Genomic DNA, 16,020 nt, shown 5'->3' with positions numbered 1-16,020 from the left:
AGCGTGAACCATTTGACTGAGGCCGGACGTCCTTGTCACCAGTCCCATGGGCTGCCAGTCGGGCGTGTACTCTAAGGAAATGAGGGGCCACCTGTGCCAGCTCCTGGTCGACATGCTGACTCAGAGCTCCTGGGGGTCCAAAGCACGCATCGGGGTGTGGACCCACCTTCTTCAATGTCCTTTTCACGAATTCACCACCACGTGTTCATCCTCACGGTGGCTGTGTGGTGCCTGGAGGCCAGCGTGGTAAATCGGGCCACCAGCAGGCTGCGGACCAGGCACTGTGCTCAAGGCTGCAGACACCCCCTCAGATACTCGCGGCAGCCCTAGCACTCCCATTTTACAGATGAGACTGAGGCCCAGAGGGCTGTAGGAACTAGTACCCCTAGGTGCGCCTCGCCTGCTACGGTCCATGTCAAGGCTATGAGACTAGGTAGTGAAAACACTTAGCCAGTGACCAGCCAACACTGCTACTGTCTCGGTGTGACCTTGAGCAAGTCACTCCACTCCTACAAAAACACGAACCGGACCCACATATTCCCCAACTCCAAAATTCAGTGGCCATCCTTCCCCTCCGGGAGCTCCAGCCTGGGCACTGCGTGCTGCCCTCGGTCCCTGCGTGGAGCTCCCTCTGGCACAAGTCAGTGGGACCCGAGTGAGCAGGGTGGCGGCTGTCGAGGGTCGCGTCTCTGTCCCACGGCTGAGGTTCTCCACGCCAACAGCCCAGACAGACGGTCCCAGGACGGGGTGTGGACGTGGCTCAGCTGCGGCCCCTGTACGTCATCTGTGGGTGGGGACAGGTCAGGACACTGTTCCCTGCCAAGTCAGGGGGCCAGGTGGGCTTGCACCCAGACCCTGCACTCAAGCTAACTGGCCAGTCGCTGCCCTCAGGTCACGCGGCAGCCGCGCAGGTCTCTGCAGGCGTCAGGGCTGTGTGAGAACATCTGTGTGGCGAACGAGGGGGTTCGGAATCAGACCTGTGCTGCTGTTCCAGTGATACCACACTCCTGGCAAGTCCCCTTACCCTTCCGCACTGTCCTCCTCTGCCAAGGGGGGCCTGGCAGCACTTCACAAGGCTGTCGTGAGTGAGAAAACACGCAAGTGCTTGGCACGTGTATTCTCAGGTTTCTCCGGATAAACTGCACCAAAAGAAGGCACACACACAGACAGGATTTATTGTAAGGAATTGGCTCACAAGATTGTAGGGTTGGTAAATGCAAATTCTGCCAGTAGGCTGGCAGGCTAGAGACCCCCGAAGGGCTGGGTTTGAGTCCAAAGGCAGTCTGCTGGCAGAATTCCTTCTTGTTCGGGGAGGTCAGTCTTTGTCCTGTTAAGGCCTTCAACTGATTAGATGAGGCCCACCCACCTTATGGAGAGTAATCTGCTTTATTCGAAGTCCACTGATTTAAATGTTAACCTCATCTCAAAGCACATTCACGGAAACATCTAGAATAATGTTGAACTAAAATATCCAGGCATGTCAACTTAGCACATAACAGTGGTTGTTGTAACAATGGGTAGATGGGCAACATCATCGAGTCATTAATTCTGTCTGACATTGTTCTGACACTTACATTGATTAACTCATGTAATTCTCATGACAACCTCTGTGTGTGTGTGTATTACTAGTCCCACCTTACAGATGAAGAGACAGAAGGTCAGAGAGGTTACACAACATTTTGGAGCTGCGATCTGAACCTAGCCCATGTGGCTGCAGAGTTCCCCCACCCACAGCAGGGATTCCCCTACACCAGTGCCCGCCCTTCCTTCTATCACACGGAGGGCGCTGTGCTCCTGACACCCACTGACACACTGGCGATGCCATCAGCCTTAGAAGCTGACCCCCTCACCCCCCACCAGGAAGACCACCAATTTGATTAAGTAACAGGTATTTTACTGGTGACATCCGGGCAAATCCCATGCCACCTCACAGTGCATGCCAGTAGAACCAGGACACGTCCACCCTGCCCACAGTGGCTGCCTGGCGGGCCCCGGTGGAAACACTGCAGACCCCGGAAGCAGAACTCAGGCCCTGCCGGGCAGCATCGGCACTCACCCCGCCCGCGCAGTGGGAGAGCATGGCACTTGGGGAATGGCCACGCCAACCCCGTGGGGACCCCTGACAGCTGTCCTTGAGGAGGGCCCAGCACTTTTAGGGCTCCCTAAAAATTGCCCTCCAAGTCACCCCTTACTGGTCCCTGGCCCCCCAGAATCCAACCTATTTGTGAGAGCCCACTGACTGGGTGCATCAAACAAAGAACAGGCCACCCAAGGGCCAGTACACACAGGGCCACTAGCATGCAAAGGATGGAAGACCACGGGCAACCCTGGGCCCTGGCAGGACGGGGACCCACGGGTAGGTCGTGGGGGCTGGGAGATGGCGGGAGCAGCATCCACCTGGGCCAGTTCGCCACGCAGTGAGAACTGAGCCCCTGCAGGCAAGCCCAGGCCAACACAGGCTGAGAGGGGCCGTGCTGGGGGCAGGTCCATCCACAGTCTCAAAACCACAGCCCCAACAGGAAGGATCAGCACAACCCACATCTCGGCAGGTGGCCTCCAGCGGCCCCCCAGCCTCCCACATGGAGCTGGCCAGGAATCACGAGGGCATAGAGCACCCGGAGAAAGGCACATGGGCATCTAAGGCTCACGGTCAGGCACAGGTACTCACTGGCTCAGTGGGTCTGGGCAAAGAGCTGGTGTGAAAGGTGGCGCAGCTCAAAGAGGGCGAGGTCAGCTAGTGCCCAGCACCCTGCAGCCACAACTCACCGGCCCTGCAGACCGCCCTGGTCACACCTAATCCCGCAGACCTGGAGAAGCGGGGCCAAGGCCAGGAGCTCTGTGGGGAATGAGGTTTGCCCAAGGCCCGAGGTGCCTCCTTTTCCCCACGGGATTGGGAGCTGTCCCCATAACATTCCCCAAGTCCCCAAATCACTGGGCCACAGTGTAGCAGAAACAGTAGAAAAGGAGGGACAGAGCACCAGCCGGCACGAAGGTCACACCTACGAGATGTCAGTTCTAGGACGGCGATGGGATGAGGGGCAGCAGGCCTGTCCCTTCCCAGCGTGATCCCAAACCAGAGCTGGGGCACCTGACCCCGAGATGGGGGACAGGCCAGGGTATGGGCCAGTGCGGGGTAGGGAGCCAGCCCTTGGCTCTAGATCAGGGGCCGGTCCCACGAGAGCGGGGTGGAGGGGCTGTGGTGGTCCCAATGCACTGAGGTCAGTCTCCTGGACGGACGGGCAGGTGGGCAGCAGAGGTGCCAAGCAGGTTCATTGCATGTATGAGTAACGCCAATCCCCCAGAGGCTTGTGTGTCTCCTTGATGACCTGGGGCGACGTCCACCGCAGGACATAGTGGGGCCCCCCTGGCTTGTCATTGGTTCCTGTGGGAAAGACACAGCTCTGGGCAGAGGGGCAAGGGGGTGGGGAGGAGCTGACGCGTAAATGGGGCCCCAGCATGGGCAGCAGACGATTAAACTGAAACGGGATGTGTTCACAGTGGCCAGTTTCCTAAGCACGTGTGAGGAGCACCCTCAGCTGGGGGTCGGTGGGGCAGGAACGGAGAGTGGACAGGATGCCACTCCCGGGGTCCGTGCGCCCCACCTGCCAGAGGTGTCTCGGAGGCAGGGGAGCAGTGTGGAGGCAGCTGGGACCTTGGAAAGTGACGACCCCAATTTGAGCCTCAGTTTCCCATTTGTAAATAGGAGCTGGAAGGAAGTGTCTGGAGCTCAGTGGTACAAGCTGTGGTGCTGACTCAAAAGCCAGTCCACCACTTCCGATCACGTGCCCGTGGGCCGGTCACTTCACCACCCTGTGCCTCAGTTTTCTCTGTAAAACGGAGAGAGTTTAGCACCTTGGCTCACGGGGCTGTGGAAAGGCCTCAGGGTGAGCACAATGGCCCTCCCACAGAGCTCAGGGAGGGGTACTGTTCCTATTCTCTTTTTTTTAAAGTATTTTTTCTTTATTGATTTTAGAGATGGGAAGGGAGAGATAGAAACATCGATGAGAGAGAACATCGACTGGCCGCCTCCTGCACGCCCCCCACTGGGGATCTGGCCCACAACCTGGGCATGTGCCCTGACCGGGAATCGAACCGGCGACCTCTTGGTGCATGGGTCGACGCTCAACCACTGAGCCACACCGGCCGGGCCTATTATTCTTTTTTTTTTTTTTTTTTTATCCTCACCCGAGGACATTTTTCCATTTTTTGTTCAGACACAGCGGGAGGGAGAGAGAGGAAGAGAGAGAGAGAGAGAAACATCGATGTGAAGGGACACATCGAGTGGCTGCCACCCGCACGACCAACCAGGGCCGGGGACAAACTGCAACCGAGGTATATGCCCTTAGCGGGAACCGAACCCGGGTCTCTCTGTACCGCAGGCCGACACTCCAACCGCTGAGCCAAACCGGCCAGGGCACGGGCCTATTATTCTTAACACCCCTGAAATGAAGGATCTGGAGTCTCCCGCCAGGAACTTGGCTCCCCTCCAGAAACGGGCACACTCACCAGAGGCTCGGGCCCCCCCGAAGGGCTGCTGGCCCACCACTGAGCCGGTGGACTTGTCGTTGATGTAGAAGTTCCCAGCGGCGTTCCTCAGCACCGCGGTGGCTTCCCGGACAACGTCCCTACGAGGCAGGGTGGTCAGCTCACCACCCCTCCAGGCCCACCCAGCCCAGGCTGGCTACCAGGTGGGCACTATGCCCGGCCACCAGCTGTGGGCCCTGGGAGGTAACTGAGGGGCCCGGAGCCTGCTTCCTCCTCGGGGAAGGGGGCTAGCATGCCTGCCCGTAGGGCTCCCACAAGGGCTGAGGGTGCAGGCCAAGCAGCTCACACCCAAGGGAGCAGCCCCTCCTGGTCCAGTGTTTCTGTCCCTCGGGAGCTGGGGACCCCCCCAAGCCCCTCAGGTTCCATGCCCACCTCCCCCTTCTGTGGTGGCAGACAAGGGGAGGCAACTGAACCATGGGGAGCGAAAAGCAAAGCCTCGGGAGAAATATCATGGTCTTGGGTTTGAATCCTGTCTCTGCGAGATGGGCAGTGTGCCCTGGCCCTGAGCCTGTGTCCCACTACGCAGCATGAGGCGATGACCTCGCTCAGTGGGGCCCCCATCAGACTGGGGGAGCTGGTCAGAAGCACCCATTCCCAGGCCCACCCCTAGAGCTCCAGATTCAATAGGGGGCCCCAGAATCTACACTTTCACAAAGAGCGGCTGCCCCTGTGTGTGCTGGGAGGCCTGCCTGCCAGTCGGGCTGAGGGGAGAGGAGTGGACAGAAAGCAGGGTGGCATTATTACTGGAACCCATGTTGCGGTGTCCTGTCCAGGGTGTAGGCAGCACCCAGGCCTAGAGCAGAGGGGCTGGGGCCACTCACTTATCCTGGGCGAACACTGCCCCCGTGAGGCCGTAGCTGGTAGTGCTGTCGACCAGCCGCAGCGTCTCCTTGTACTTGTCGTCTGGGTAGACATACACGGTCAGCACAGGCCCGAAGATCTCCTGGGGGAGAAGCCCTAGGTCGGTGGGTCAGCGCCCTGAGGCCTCCCTGCCTACTCTGGCCCCTGGCTCTATGCTCCGTCCCCGGTCACCAGGCCCCAGTCGCACCTCAGCCCCTGCAGGAAGAGCCAGGATTCCCTCCGGGACAGCACGGTGCCAGCTCTTGCCCTGCTCTTCCCACCCCAACCTGGCAAAAGATCCAAGGAATCTTTCTGGGCCCCTGCCATCCAGACCCACGCCCACAGAGCCATGGGCACAGGCCCTTGGGAACGGGAGACTTGTGGCCACAGCTGGTCCCGGAACTGCCCGGGTGACTTGACCTCCCGGAGCCCGTTTCTCATCTCTGAAATGGGACCGACGATTCTGCCACCGCAACCGAGCGCCAGCTGTGGCGGCCCGCCGTCGGGTCTGAGTGTCAGCTCAGCACCGGCGGTGGCCGTGGGCAGGGGAAGCACGACCCGGCCAGGGTCAGCAGATGCTCATTCCTAGCGCCTCCCTTCCTCGTCTGTGAAAGGGGATGACGCCCCGAGAGGAATGCCACTGCAAGGGCCCTGTGCTGTGCTGATGACAGGCTGTCCCCCGGGGCCCTGGCCACCTGCGGTCACCTCCTTCATGATGGGCTCCTGAGGGTCCTTGCTCTCGATGATGCAGGGCTCCACGAAGTAACCCACAGAGTCGTCACACTTGCCCCCCGCCAGGACGGTGAGGCTGGGCGAGGAGCGGGCGTGCTCCAGCCACCTCTTGATGCGGCCGAAGGACTGCGGGGGGGGGGGGGGGGGGCGGGCGTCAAGGCCGGCGAGGACGCCACTCCCAGCCGCCTCCGATACACTCACCCCAAAACACCTGGTCCGAAGGACCCGAATTCTGAAATGGGGGGATGGGAGGGCCCTGCGGGTCTGGATGAGCCATGGCGGAGATGAGGGCAGACACACATGCCTGTGTATGTTAGAACTATAGGTATATCTACATGTAAACACAACAAAAACGCATGACATAAATGTATACATGGCATACACACGGCCATGTTGTTTTAAGCATATAGATACACAGTGAGCAAAAGGTTTATAGTTGTGAGTACGTGAAACAGAGTTTATTCTAACTATTGTATTACAACTATAAACCTCCTTTCGCTCACCTTGTGTGCATGCCTGTGTTTATGCATGTAGACCTACACATGTGCCTCTTTACACACAAACATGTACATGAATATCTTTGCATGCATACACGTGGGTGGATTAGTTCATGTATGGAGATGTGTGTGTATGGATTCTATGCATTTACATGGCAAGAACGCTGTGCATGCCTATACACACGGGTGTTTATGCATGTGAACACGTGTACATGTGTTTAGGTTTATGCACACTGATGTGATGGCCCGTCTGTGTCTGCGTACGAACATGTGCACTTAAAGGGGGCTCGCTGGGCTTGGCTGCAGGGTGTGCAGGAGGTGAGTTCTCTGGTTGGATGATTCTACCCTTTGCAAAGCTGGGGGCGGGGTGGCAATCTGGCTGCCTTCCCACAAGCAGTGGGGCTGGGTTGCCTCCCATTTAGGGCCCCCCGTATCTCCTCCTCCCTCTTCCACCCAGTCCAGGGCTCAGCTCCCCAGGAACAACTGGATTCCAGCCCGTACCTTGGCATCAATCACTGCAGAGAAGAAGGTCCCAAAATCTTCTGCAGGCTGGAGGCAGGGGAGACACCAGAGGAGACCAAGTTGCCACAGGCCCCAGACAAAGGGACCCCCTCCTGCACACCCCAGCCCCACCGCACAGGACCCTCCAGTCCCCTCAGCCCCTCGCCGGCTGCGGCAGGGATGAAGGCACCACTCACGTCGCCCACTTTGATCCTGCTGTGCTCCTCCAGCAGCTGCTTTTTGATCTGGGGCCACAGCGAGTGGGGCACGTAGAGGCGGGAGCAGGCTGAGCACTTCTGGCCACCGTACTCAAAGGCTGAGCGCAGGGTCCCGCTCACCACGCTGCCCACGTCGGCTGAGCGGTGTACAAAGTGGAAGTTCTTCCCACCGCACTCTGCAGGGCCAGGGCGGGGTGCATGAAGGAGCAGCTCCTCCAGCACCCGGGGGCCCCCCCGCACTCTGCAGGGCCAGGGCGGGGTGCATGAAGGAGCAGCTCCTCCAGCACCCAGGAGCCCACCACACTCTGCAGGGCCAGGGCGGGATGCATGAAGGAGGGGCTCCTCCAGCACCCGGGGGCCCACCGCACTGCCTGCACCTATCCACGGGGCCCTGTGGTCAGCCCCCGTACTGGGCAGGTGAGTGCGGAGAGGCCCCGAGTCAGAGCTGGAGAGCATCCCGGAAACCGAGGGCCAGGCCTATGCGCCCACTTACAGATGAACACAGTGACACCCCAGGGTGAAGGGTGGCGGGTCATCAGGACCAACTCCCCCATTATATAGATGAGAAAACTGAGGTCAGGGCCAGGGGTGCCACCCAACACAATGGCAGGAGGACCCGAATCCTAGGCTCCCACTCCACTCCCAGAGGTGGGCACAGCTTTCCTGAAGCTCTCCCCTGATCCCCGACCCAGTGACAGGAGAGGGGGTCCACCCATGTCAACTGCCAGGGCTCCTTCCGCCTTACCCACAGTGCTCAATTTGCTGGATGGCTGACGAGCGAATGAATGAGTAAATGAATTAAAATGCACATTGAGGCCGGGTGCTCTGCACCACTCAGGACCTGCCAGAGCGGAGGCTCCGCGCCTCAGGCCCCCAGGTCTCAGCTCCTGAGGCTGCGTCCCCTCCTCTTTCCTGATGGCCAGGGGAGGGAGGGGTCCCTGAGCACAGAGGACGGGGCAGGGGGAGGGCCCTTACCTCCAGCCAGGCGTGGGAAGGTACGAAAGCGATCCAGGTTCTGGGCTACCTGCTTCCACAGGTGTTTGAAGGTGCTGAAATCAGAGGACAGGGTGGGGATTAGGGAGCCGGACTCGGGTACCTGAGGGGGGGGACACAGGCCCTCCCACAGGAAGGGGCTGAAAAGCCAAGTGAGGAACGCCAGGGCCAGCAGCCCAGGAGGTGAGCAGGGATCACAGCAGGGGTAGGGAACCCAGGAGGTGGTGGCAGCTGGAAGTGGGCAGCATCCCAGGCCCAGGGGAGGGAGCAAGGGGAGGCTTGGTGGTAAGATGGCACAGAGAAGGCGGAGGGGCACTGGGTTTGAGCTGACTCGGGCGATCTTTTGCTCATTACTTCACCTCTCTGAGCCTCAAATTCTGCACCGCATCTGGGAACTCGGAACAATCCCACTGGGCAGGGCTGATCAGTGATTCACTCTAATGAGAGTCCAGTGCTCAGGACAGTGCGGGGCCCACTGCAGGTGCCCAACAGGACAGACGCTGTCACTGTCTGTGATGGGCGCCCTAGCCCAGCACCCAGGCTCCAGAGACCAAACTGAGGAGGGTCCTGGGAGAGGAAGCCCAGGCCCCCGCCTCCTCCCTGGGCTCCGAGTGTGACCAACCTCAGCACCACGAAACAATAAAAATGCTAATCACCAGGGAGCCGGGACACAGTAGCTAATACTAATTTATGGCTCCCCCACCTTTCAGCCGCTGCTCATCAGAGCATGGCAAATGGGGGCCAGGCCTGCTCCGCCCGCTAATAGGCAGGGACCCGGGGGCCTGCGGCTGGCAGAGCAGGCCTCTGGAAAACGGCCCTCCTCAGCAATTCTAATGCTGCCGTCGCCACCCTGCAAACCCCGGAGGGAAGAGGGGTGGGGGAGCCGGAGACCAGCAGAGAGAAGCCGCTGCAGGTGTCCCAGCGCCACCTGGGAGGACCCCAGTGCTGACCCCAACATCTTCACCCAGAGGGCCTGTGGGCACCCCGAACTCAGTGACCAATATGTGGTTCCTCTTTGCCTTAACCTGCCTGCTGCTGGGCCTTCTGGGTGCCCACCTTGTGAACAGTGCCCCCTGCCCTGAGCCTGGACGACCCTCCACCCCACAGACAGGGGATCGAGTCTGCCTGCTGCTTTCTCACTTGAAGTAGCCCACTGTTCTCCACTCCCACTGTCTCCACCTCCTTCAGGCCCCGGCGTCCCTGCCCTACAGACAGACTCCTAACGGTCCCCGCCTCCGGCCACTAGCGACTTGTGCGCCGAGCACCAGAGCCTCCCTGTGGGACAGGGGCGGCTGCAGTGCAGGACCAGGGAGGAGGGAGTGAGTGAGGCCACCGGGATGTGAACACCTGTGCGCTGGGGGCGGCGGGAACCCACCTGCCTCCAGCCAGCGGTGCCAAGTGGACATGAGGGCCCGGATGGCACCAGAGTACCCCTGAAACTGTCCAAGTTGTACAAGGTCAGTTCATCTTTATCAGGAGTCGCAGAAACAGAGCCACGCACCAAGTCCCACCAAGGAGCTACTGTTTGTAATCGCGGCTTGAACCCCGATGAAGCCGCTCCCCCTGCGTAACACCTCTGCTGACTCCCATCATCTTCAGGATCAAGTCCCGACACCTTTTAAGCTCACAGGGCCTTAGCATCACTGGACTAAAATCCCGAGAGGCCTTGTCCACTCCCCGGGTTCACTGCTGAGTGTTACGGTGAGCGGAGCCCAGCAGGCACGGGGGATGAACACCAGCTGAACGTGAATGAATGAGTGGTCAGGATCCAATCATGTCCTGCTCCCACCCTCACCCCCAGACCCCAATTCCACACCCCAGCCCCATGGGACCACCTCCACCTCCAAGAGCACAGAGCTTCTGCGTTTATACTCTGCACCTACTGTTTGCTCTCCTACAACATTCTCCCCCAACCTCCTGCCCTTTGCCTGGTCAACTCCTTAGTTTAGATGGCACCTCCTCCGAGAAGCCTTCCAGACTCTCCTCCTGCAATTATTTATTCCAAGCTTCCTTGTGCCCTTTCCAGTGACAGAGACCAGATCAAAATCAGTACTGCCAACACCTGTGGGTGCTTCCACCCTGTAAAGCTCTTTCCTGTTCGTTGATTAGTTCAAGTCTCATGATTACTCTGCAAGGCAGGGACCGGCAGTCCTATTACGCAGGTAAGGGGGCAGAGGCTCAGAGAGGTGCAGAGGCTCTCCCACAGCCACACAGCAAGCGAGTGACCGAGCTTGGCCAGACCTTTGGTTCACGGCCCCGCTCCTCACAGTGGTAGGAAGGCGGCTGCCTGTGAACACCCACTGCACCCTCCCGGCCTCGGGACTCACGCTGCCTGTGAACACCCTACTGCACCCTCCCGGCCCCGGGACTCACGCTGCCTGTGAACACCCTACTGCACCCTCCCGGCCCCGGGACTCACGCTGCCTGTGAACACCCACAGCACCCTCCCGGCCCCGACACTTACGCTGCCTGTGAACACCCACAGCACCCTCCCGGCCCCAGCACTTACGCTGCCTGTGAACACCCACAGCACCCTCCCGGCCCCGACACTTACGCTGCCTGTGAACACCCACAGCACCCTCCCGGCCCCAGCACTTACTCTGCCTGTGAACACCCACAGCACCCTCCCGGCCCCGACACTTACGCTGCCTGTGAACACCCACAGCACCCTCCCGGCCCCGGGACTCACGCTGCCTGTGAACACCCTACTGCGCCCTCCCGGCCCCGACACTTACGCTGCCTGTGAACACCCACAGCACCCTCCCGGCCCCGGGACTCACGCTGCCTGTGAACACCCTACTGCACCCTCCCGGCCCCAGCACTTACGCTGCCTGTGAACACCCTACTGCACCCTCCCGGCCCCGGGACTCACGCTGCCTGTGAACACCCTACTGCACCCTCCCGGCCCCGGGACTCACGCTGCCTGTGAACACCCTACTGCACCCTCCCGGCCCCGGGACTCACGCTGCCTGTGAACACCCACAGCACCCTCCCGGCCCCGGGACTCACGCTGCCCGTGAACACCCACAGCACCCTCCCGGCCCCGGGACTCACGCTGCCTGTGAACACCCACAGCACCCTCCCGGCCCCGGGACTCACGCTGCCTGTGAACACCCTACTGCACCCTCCCGGCCTCGGGACTCACGCTGCCTGTGAACACCCTACTGCACCCTCCCGGCCCCGGGACTCACGCTGCCTGTGAACACCCTACTGCACCCTCCCGGCCCCGGGACTCACGCTGCCTGTGAACACCCACAGCACCCTCCCGGCCCCGGGACTCACGCTGCCTGTGAACACCCACAGCACCCTCCCGGCCCCGGGACTCACGCTGCCTGTGAACACCCTACTGCACCCTCCCGGCCCCGGGACTCACGCTGCCTGTGAACACCCTACTGCACCCTCCCGGCCCCGGGACTCACGCTGCCCGTGAACACCCTACTGCACCCTCCCGGCCTCGGGACTCACGCTGCCTGTGAACACCCTACTGCACCCTCCCGGCCCCGGGACTCACGCTGCCTGTGAACACCCACAGCACCCTCCCGGCCCCGGGACTCACGCTGCCTGTGAACACCCACAGCACCCTCCCGGCCCCGGGACTCACGCTGCCTGTGAACACCCTACTGCACCCTCCCGGCCCCGGGACTCACGCTGCCCGTGAACACCCACAGCACCCTCCCGGCCCCGGGACTCACGCTGCCTGTGAACACCAAGCACCCTCCCTGCCCCGGGACTCACGCTGCCTGTGAACACCCTACTGCACCCTCCCGGCCCCGGGACCACGTTGCCTGTGAACACCCTACATGCACCCTCCCGGCCCGGGACTCACGCTGCCTGTGAACACCACCAGCACCCTCCCGGCCCCGGGACTCACGCTGCCTGTGAACACCCTACTGCAACCCCCCGCCCCCGGGACTCACTCTGCCTGTGAACACCCTACTGCACCCTCCCGGCCCCGGGACTCACGCTGCCTGTGAACACCCACAGCACCCTCCCCGGCCCCGGGACTCACGCTGCCTGTGAACACCCTACTGGCACCCTCCCGGCCCCGGGACTCACGCTGCTGTGAACACCCTACTGCACCCTCCCGGCCCCGGGACTCAACGCTGCCTGTGAACACCCACAGCACCCTCCCGGCCCCGGGACTCACGCTGCCCGTGAACACCCACAGCACCCTCCCGCCCCGTGACTCACGCTGCCCTTGAACACCCACAGCACCCTCCCGTCCCCGGGACTCACGGACTCACGCTGCCTGTGAACACCACTACTGCGCCCTCCCGGCCCCGACACTTACGCTGCCTGTGAACACCCACAGCACCCTCCCCGGCCCCCGGTCCGACCTAACGCTGCCTGTGAACACCCACAGCACCCTCCCGGCCCCGGGACTCACGCTGCCTGTGAACACCCACAGCACCCTCCCGGCCCCGGGACTCACGCTGCCCGTGAACACCCTACTGCACCCTCCCGCCCCGGGACTCACGCTGCCCGTGAACACCCTACTGCACCCTCCCGGCCCCGGGACTCACGCTGCCCTTGAACACCCACAGCACCCTCCCGGCCCGGGACTCACCGCTGCCCGTGACACCCTACTGCACCCTCCCGGCCCCGGGACTCACGCTGCCCGTGAACACCCGACTGCACCTCCCGGCCCCGGGACTCACGCTGCCCGTGAACACCCTACTGCACCCTCCCGGCCCCGGGACTCACGCTGCCCGTGAACACCCTACTGCACCCTCCCGGCCCCGGGACTCACGCTGCCCCGTGAACACCCTACTGCACCCTCCCGGCCCCGGGACTCACGCTGCCCGTGAACACCCTACTGCACCCTCCGGCCCGGGACTCACGCTGCCCGTGAACACCCTACTGCCCCTCCCGGCCCGGGACTCACGCTGCCCGTGAACACCCTACTGCACCCTCCCGGCCCCGGGACTCACGCTGCCCGTGAACACCCTACTGCACCCTCCCGGCCCCGGGACTCACGCTGCCCGTGAACACCCTACTGCACCCTCCCGGCCCCGGGACTCACGCTGCCCGTGAACACCCTACGAACATCCCACAGCACCCTCCCGGCCCCGGGACTTCACGCTGCCCGTGAACACCCTACTGCACCCTCCCGGCCCCGGGACTCACGCTGCCCGTGAACACCCTACTGCACCCTCCCGGCCCCGGGACTCACGCTGCCTGTGAACACCCACAGCACCCTCCCGGCCCCGGGACTCACGCTGCCTGTGAACACCCACAGCACCCTCCCGGCCCCGGGACTCACGCTGCCTGTGAACACCCTACTGCGCCCTCCCGCCCCGGGCCTCACGCTGCCTGTGACACCCACAGCACCCTCCCGGCCCCGGGACTCTCGCTGCCTGTGAACACCCACAGCACCCTCCCGGCCCCGGGACTTACGCTGCCTGTGAACACCCACAGCACCCTCCCGGCCCCGGGACTCACGTTGCCTGTGAACACCCTACTGCGCCCTCCCGGCCCCGGGACTCACGCTGCCTGTGAACACCCTACTGCACCCTCCCGGCCCCGGGACTCACGTTGCCTGTGAACACCCTACTGCGCCCTCCCGGCCCCGGGACTCACGCTGCCTGTGAACACCCTACTGCACCCTCCCGGCCCCGGGACTCACGCTGCCTGTGAACACCCTACTGCACCCTCCCGGCCCCGGCACTTACGGCACGCTGCCTGTGAAGTTGATGCCGCACAGGTGCTCCGAGCTGGTAATCGTGTCCCCAAACGTGGGCCCATCCGCTGGCACAAACTGGATGATGTTGGGGGGCAGGCCAGCCTCCCGGAGGACGCGGTAGACGGCATAGCTGGCCAGCATGGCAGTGTCACTGGGCTTCCAAAGAACCACATTGCCCTGCCCGGGAGGCACAGTGATGACTCCGAAGGCCAGGGGCCGCCAGCCCTGACTCCACCCCACCCGAAGCATGGTCACCCCTCACCTGGAACCACCAGGCCCCCGTGCAGGCCAGGATGTCCCCCACCCCACCCAAGGCCTCCAGGTGTCGGGCACTAAGCTCTAACAGCCCAGGCCAACAAGACCACGCTGGCCCTGGCTGCTCCCACACTCTGGCCAAGGCTCCCTTCCTCCAGGAGCCTGCACAGACTGGTCCTGCCAGCACCCCTTGGGCAGCTCTGCCCTCGGGGTTTCTGAGTTTCTGGGTGCTCACAGGGCTCTCTGCATGTGTCCTGGGGAGGGCACGTGGGCACCTGGGTGCGCGTCTGTGCGAAGAGGCACGAGGACAGCCCTGTGCATGGTGTCCTCCAGATCACCCCCCACCCTGTGTGGGGCCCTCCTCCTGCGACTCCTCGAGCCACCAGGCCCTCGGCATCCGCCCCATTGACTGGAAGCTGGAGTGACTTTAACACTAAGCCTGGGCCCTGGCCGGTTTGGCTCAGCGGTTAGAGCGTTGGCCTGTGGACCGGAGAGTCCCAAGTTCAGTTCCCGCTGAGGGCACGTACCTGGTTGCAGTTTGTCCCCGGCCCCGTTTGGGGTTCTGTAGGTGGCAGCCACTCGATGTGTCTCTCTCACATCGATGTTTCTCTCTCTCTCTCTCTCCCTCTCCCTCCCTCTCTCCTGCTCTACCTGAAGATAAATGTAAAAATGTTCTCAGGTGAGGATTAAACAAAAATAAAACTAAGCCTGATTCCTCAGCTGCCCCATCATTTACTAGCCATGCGACCCCGACAAACATGTCACTGGCACACCGCAAGCCTCCTAAGGTGAGCCGTCCTCATCACTGACCAGCCCTGGTCTCGCCTGCTCCTCACGACCCTGCACTGCAGGCTTTCCCCTTACTTCCTCTCTGCAGAGGAGGACGCTGCCTCAGAGCAGTGTGGGCTCAGCTGGGGTCACCCAGAGCGGGACAGAGCCGGGACCAAACCAGCCTCTGACCCCAAAGCCTCCAGGGCCCCCCGCTGCCTCCACCTCTGTGCTTCTCCCCACGACCAGGGTGAGACCTCGGGGGCTCGAGTGTGGCCTTCTTTGTGAGACAGGAATGATGCTGAGCTCCCACCATCTCTACCCAGTGTCCACATCTCACCATCAAGGCCGGCGCCCCCGCCAGGTTGCCGCCGATCGCAGTGAAGTTAAAGGGGGAGATGGCCGCCACGAAGCCCTGGAGACAGAGGAGGTGGTGAGGCCAAGCCCAGGCGCCCGGCAGCCGCCCCACCCTGCACGTGTGGGTACCTCGAGCCCCCGGTACACCACGCTGTTGGTGCTGGGCGGCACGCTGATGGGCTGCTCCCCCTCCAGCTCCACGGCAAACTTGGCGTTGAATCGGAAGAAGTCGATCAGTTCAGCTGCGGCATCGATCTCCGCTTGGATCACTGTCTTACCCTGCGAGGCGGGGAGGTCAGGGGGTCAGCAGTGGCAGGCGCCTCTCGTTAGCCCTGGCATGGGACCCCGTGCCCACAGTGACACCATGAGCAGGGTGCTGGCGGCTCCTGCCCTGGGGTGAGCAGGTGCCCCGTGAAGCATGTTGGGCCAAGAACCAGGAGGCTGTGACTGAACCTTTCCTTAGACTGTCTGTTCTCCTGGGGGTGAATGTGAGCCGTGGGGAAAGGGCTCTGGGAAGCAGGAGCAGAAGCAGGCCTTTCTCAGACAGGGCACCCACCTCGGCACACGGGTCGCTGGCAGCCGCTCGTCCTGCTCAGGATGCAGAACCAGGGAAGCTAAGGCGCACTGCCCC

The 16,020-nt window shown here is 62.2% G+C and overlaps 1 protein-coding gene across 2 annotated transcripts in view; it reads right to left on the bottom strand.

Annotated features, from left to right (window-relative positions):
* Positions 1 to 1,028: 1,028 nt before the first annotated feature.
* Positions 1,029 to 16,020, bottom strand: part of ALDH4A1 (aldehyde dehydrogenase 4 family member A1) — a 29,875-nt gene continuing 14,883 nt past the window's right edge. The window contains exons 6-15 of one of the 2 annotated variants that reach the window (XM_036255965.1): positions 15,519 to 15,668; positions 15,373 to 15,447; positions 13,999 to 14,186; positions 8,309 to 8,382; positions 7,313 to 7,509; positions 7,116 to 7,163; positions 6,091 to 6,243; positions 5,367 to 5,488; positions 4,507 to 4,625; positions 1,029 to 3,382 (exon numbers count right to left, since the gene is read on the bottom strand). In XM_036255965.1, coding sequence (XP_036111858.1) covers positions 3,270 to 3,382; positions 4,507 to 4,625; positions 5,367 to 5,488; positions 6,091 to 6,243; positions 7,116 to 7,163; positions 7,313 to 7,509; positions 8,309 to 8,382; positions 13,999 to 14,186; positions 15,373 to 15,447; positions 15,519 to 15,668 — 1,239 coding nt within the window. In that variant the 3' untranslated portion in view covers positions 1,029 to 3,269. Of the gene's footprint in view, positions 3,383 to 4,506; positions 4,626 to 5,366; positions 5,503 to 6,090; positions 6,244 to 7,115; positions 7,164 to 7,312; positions 7,510 to 8,308; positions 8,383 to 13,998; positions 14,187 to 15,372; positions 15,448 to 15,518; positions 15,669 to 16,020 lie in introns of those variants that run through there. The other variant, XR_004958904.1, reaches the window with a different exon arrangement.

Source organism: Molossus molossus, unplaced genomic scaffold (genome assembly GCF_014108415.1).
Source record: "Molossus molossus isolate mMolMol1 unplaced genomic scaffold, mMolMol1.p scaffold_m16_p_12, whole genome shotgun sequence".
In the NCBI taxonomy this organism is placed as follows: Eukaryota; Metazoa; Chordata; class Mammalia; order Chiroptera; family Molossidae; genus Molossus; species Molossus molossus.
This window is presented reverse-complemented; position numbering and strand designations above follow the sequence as displayed.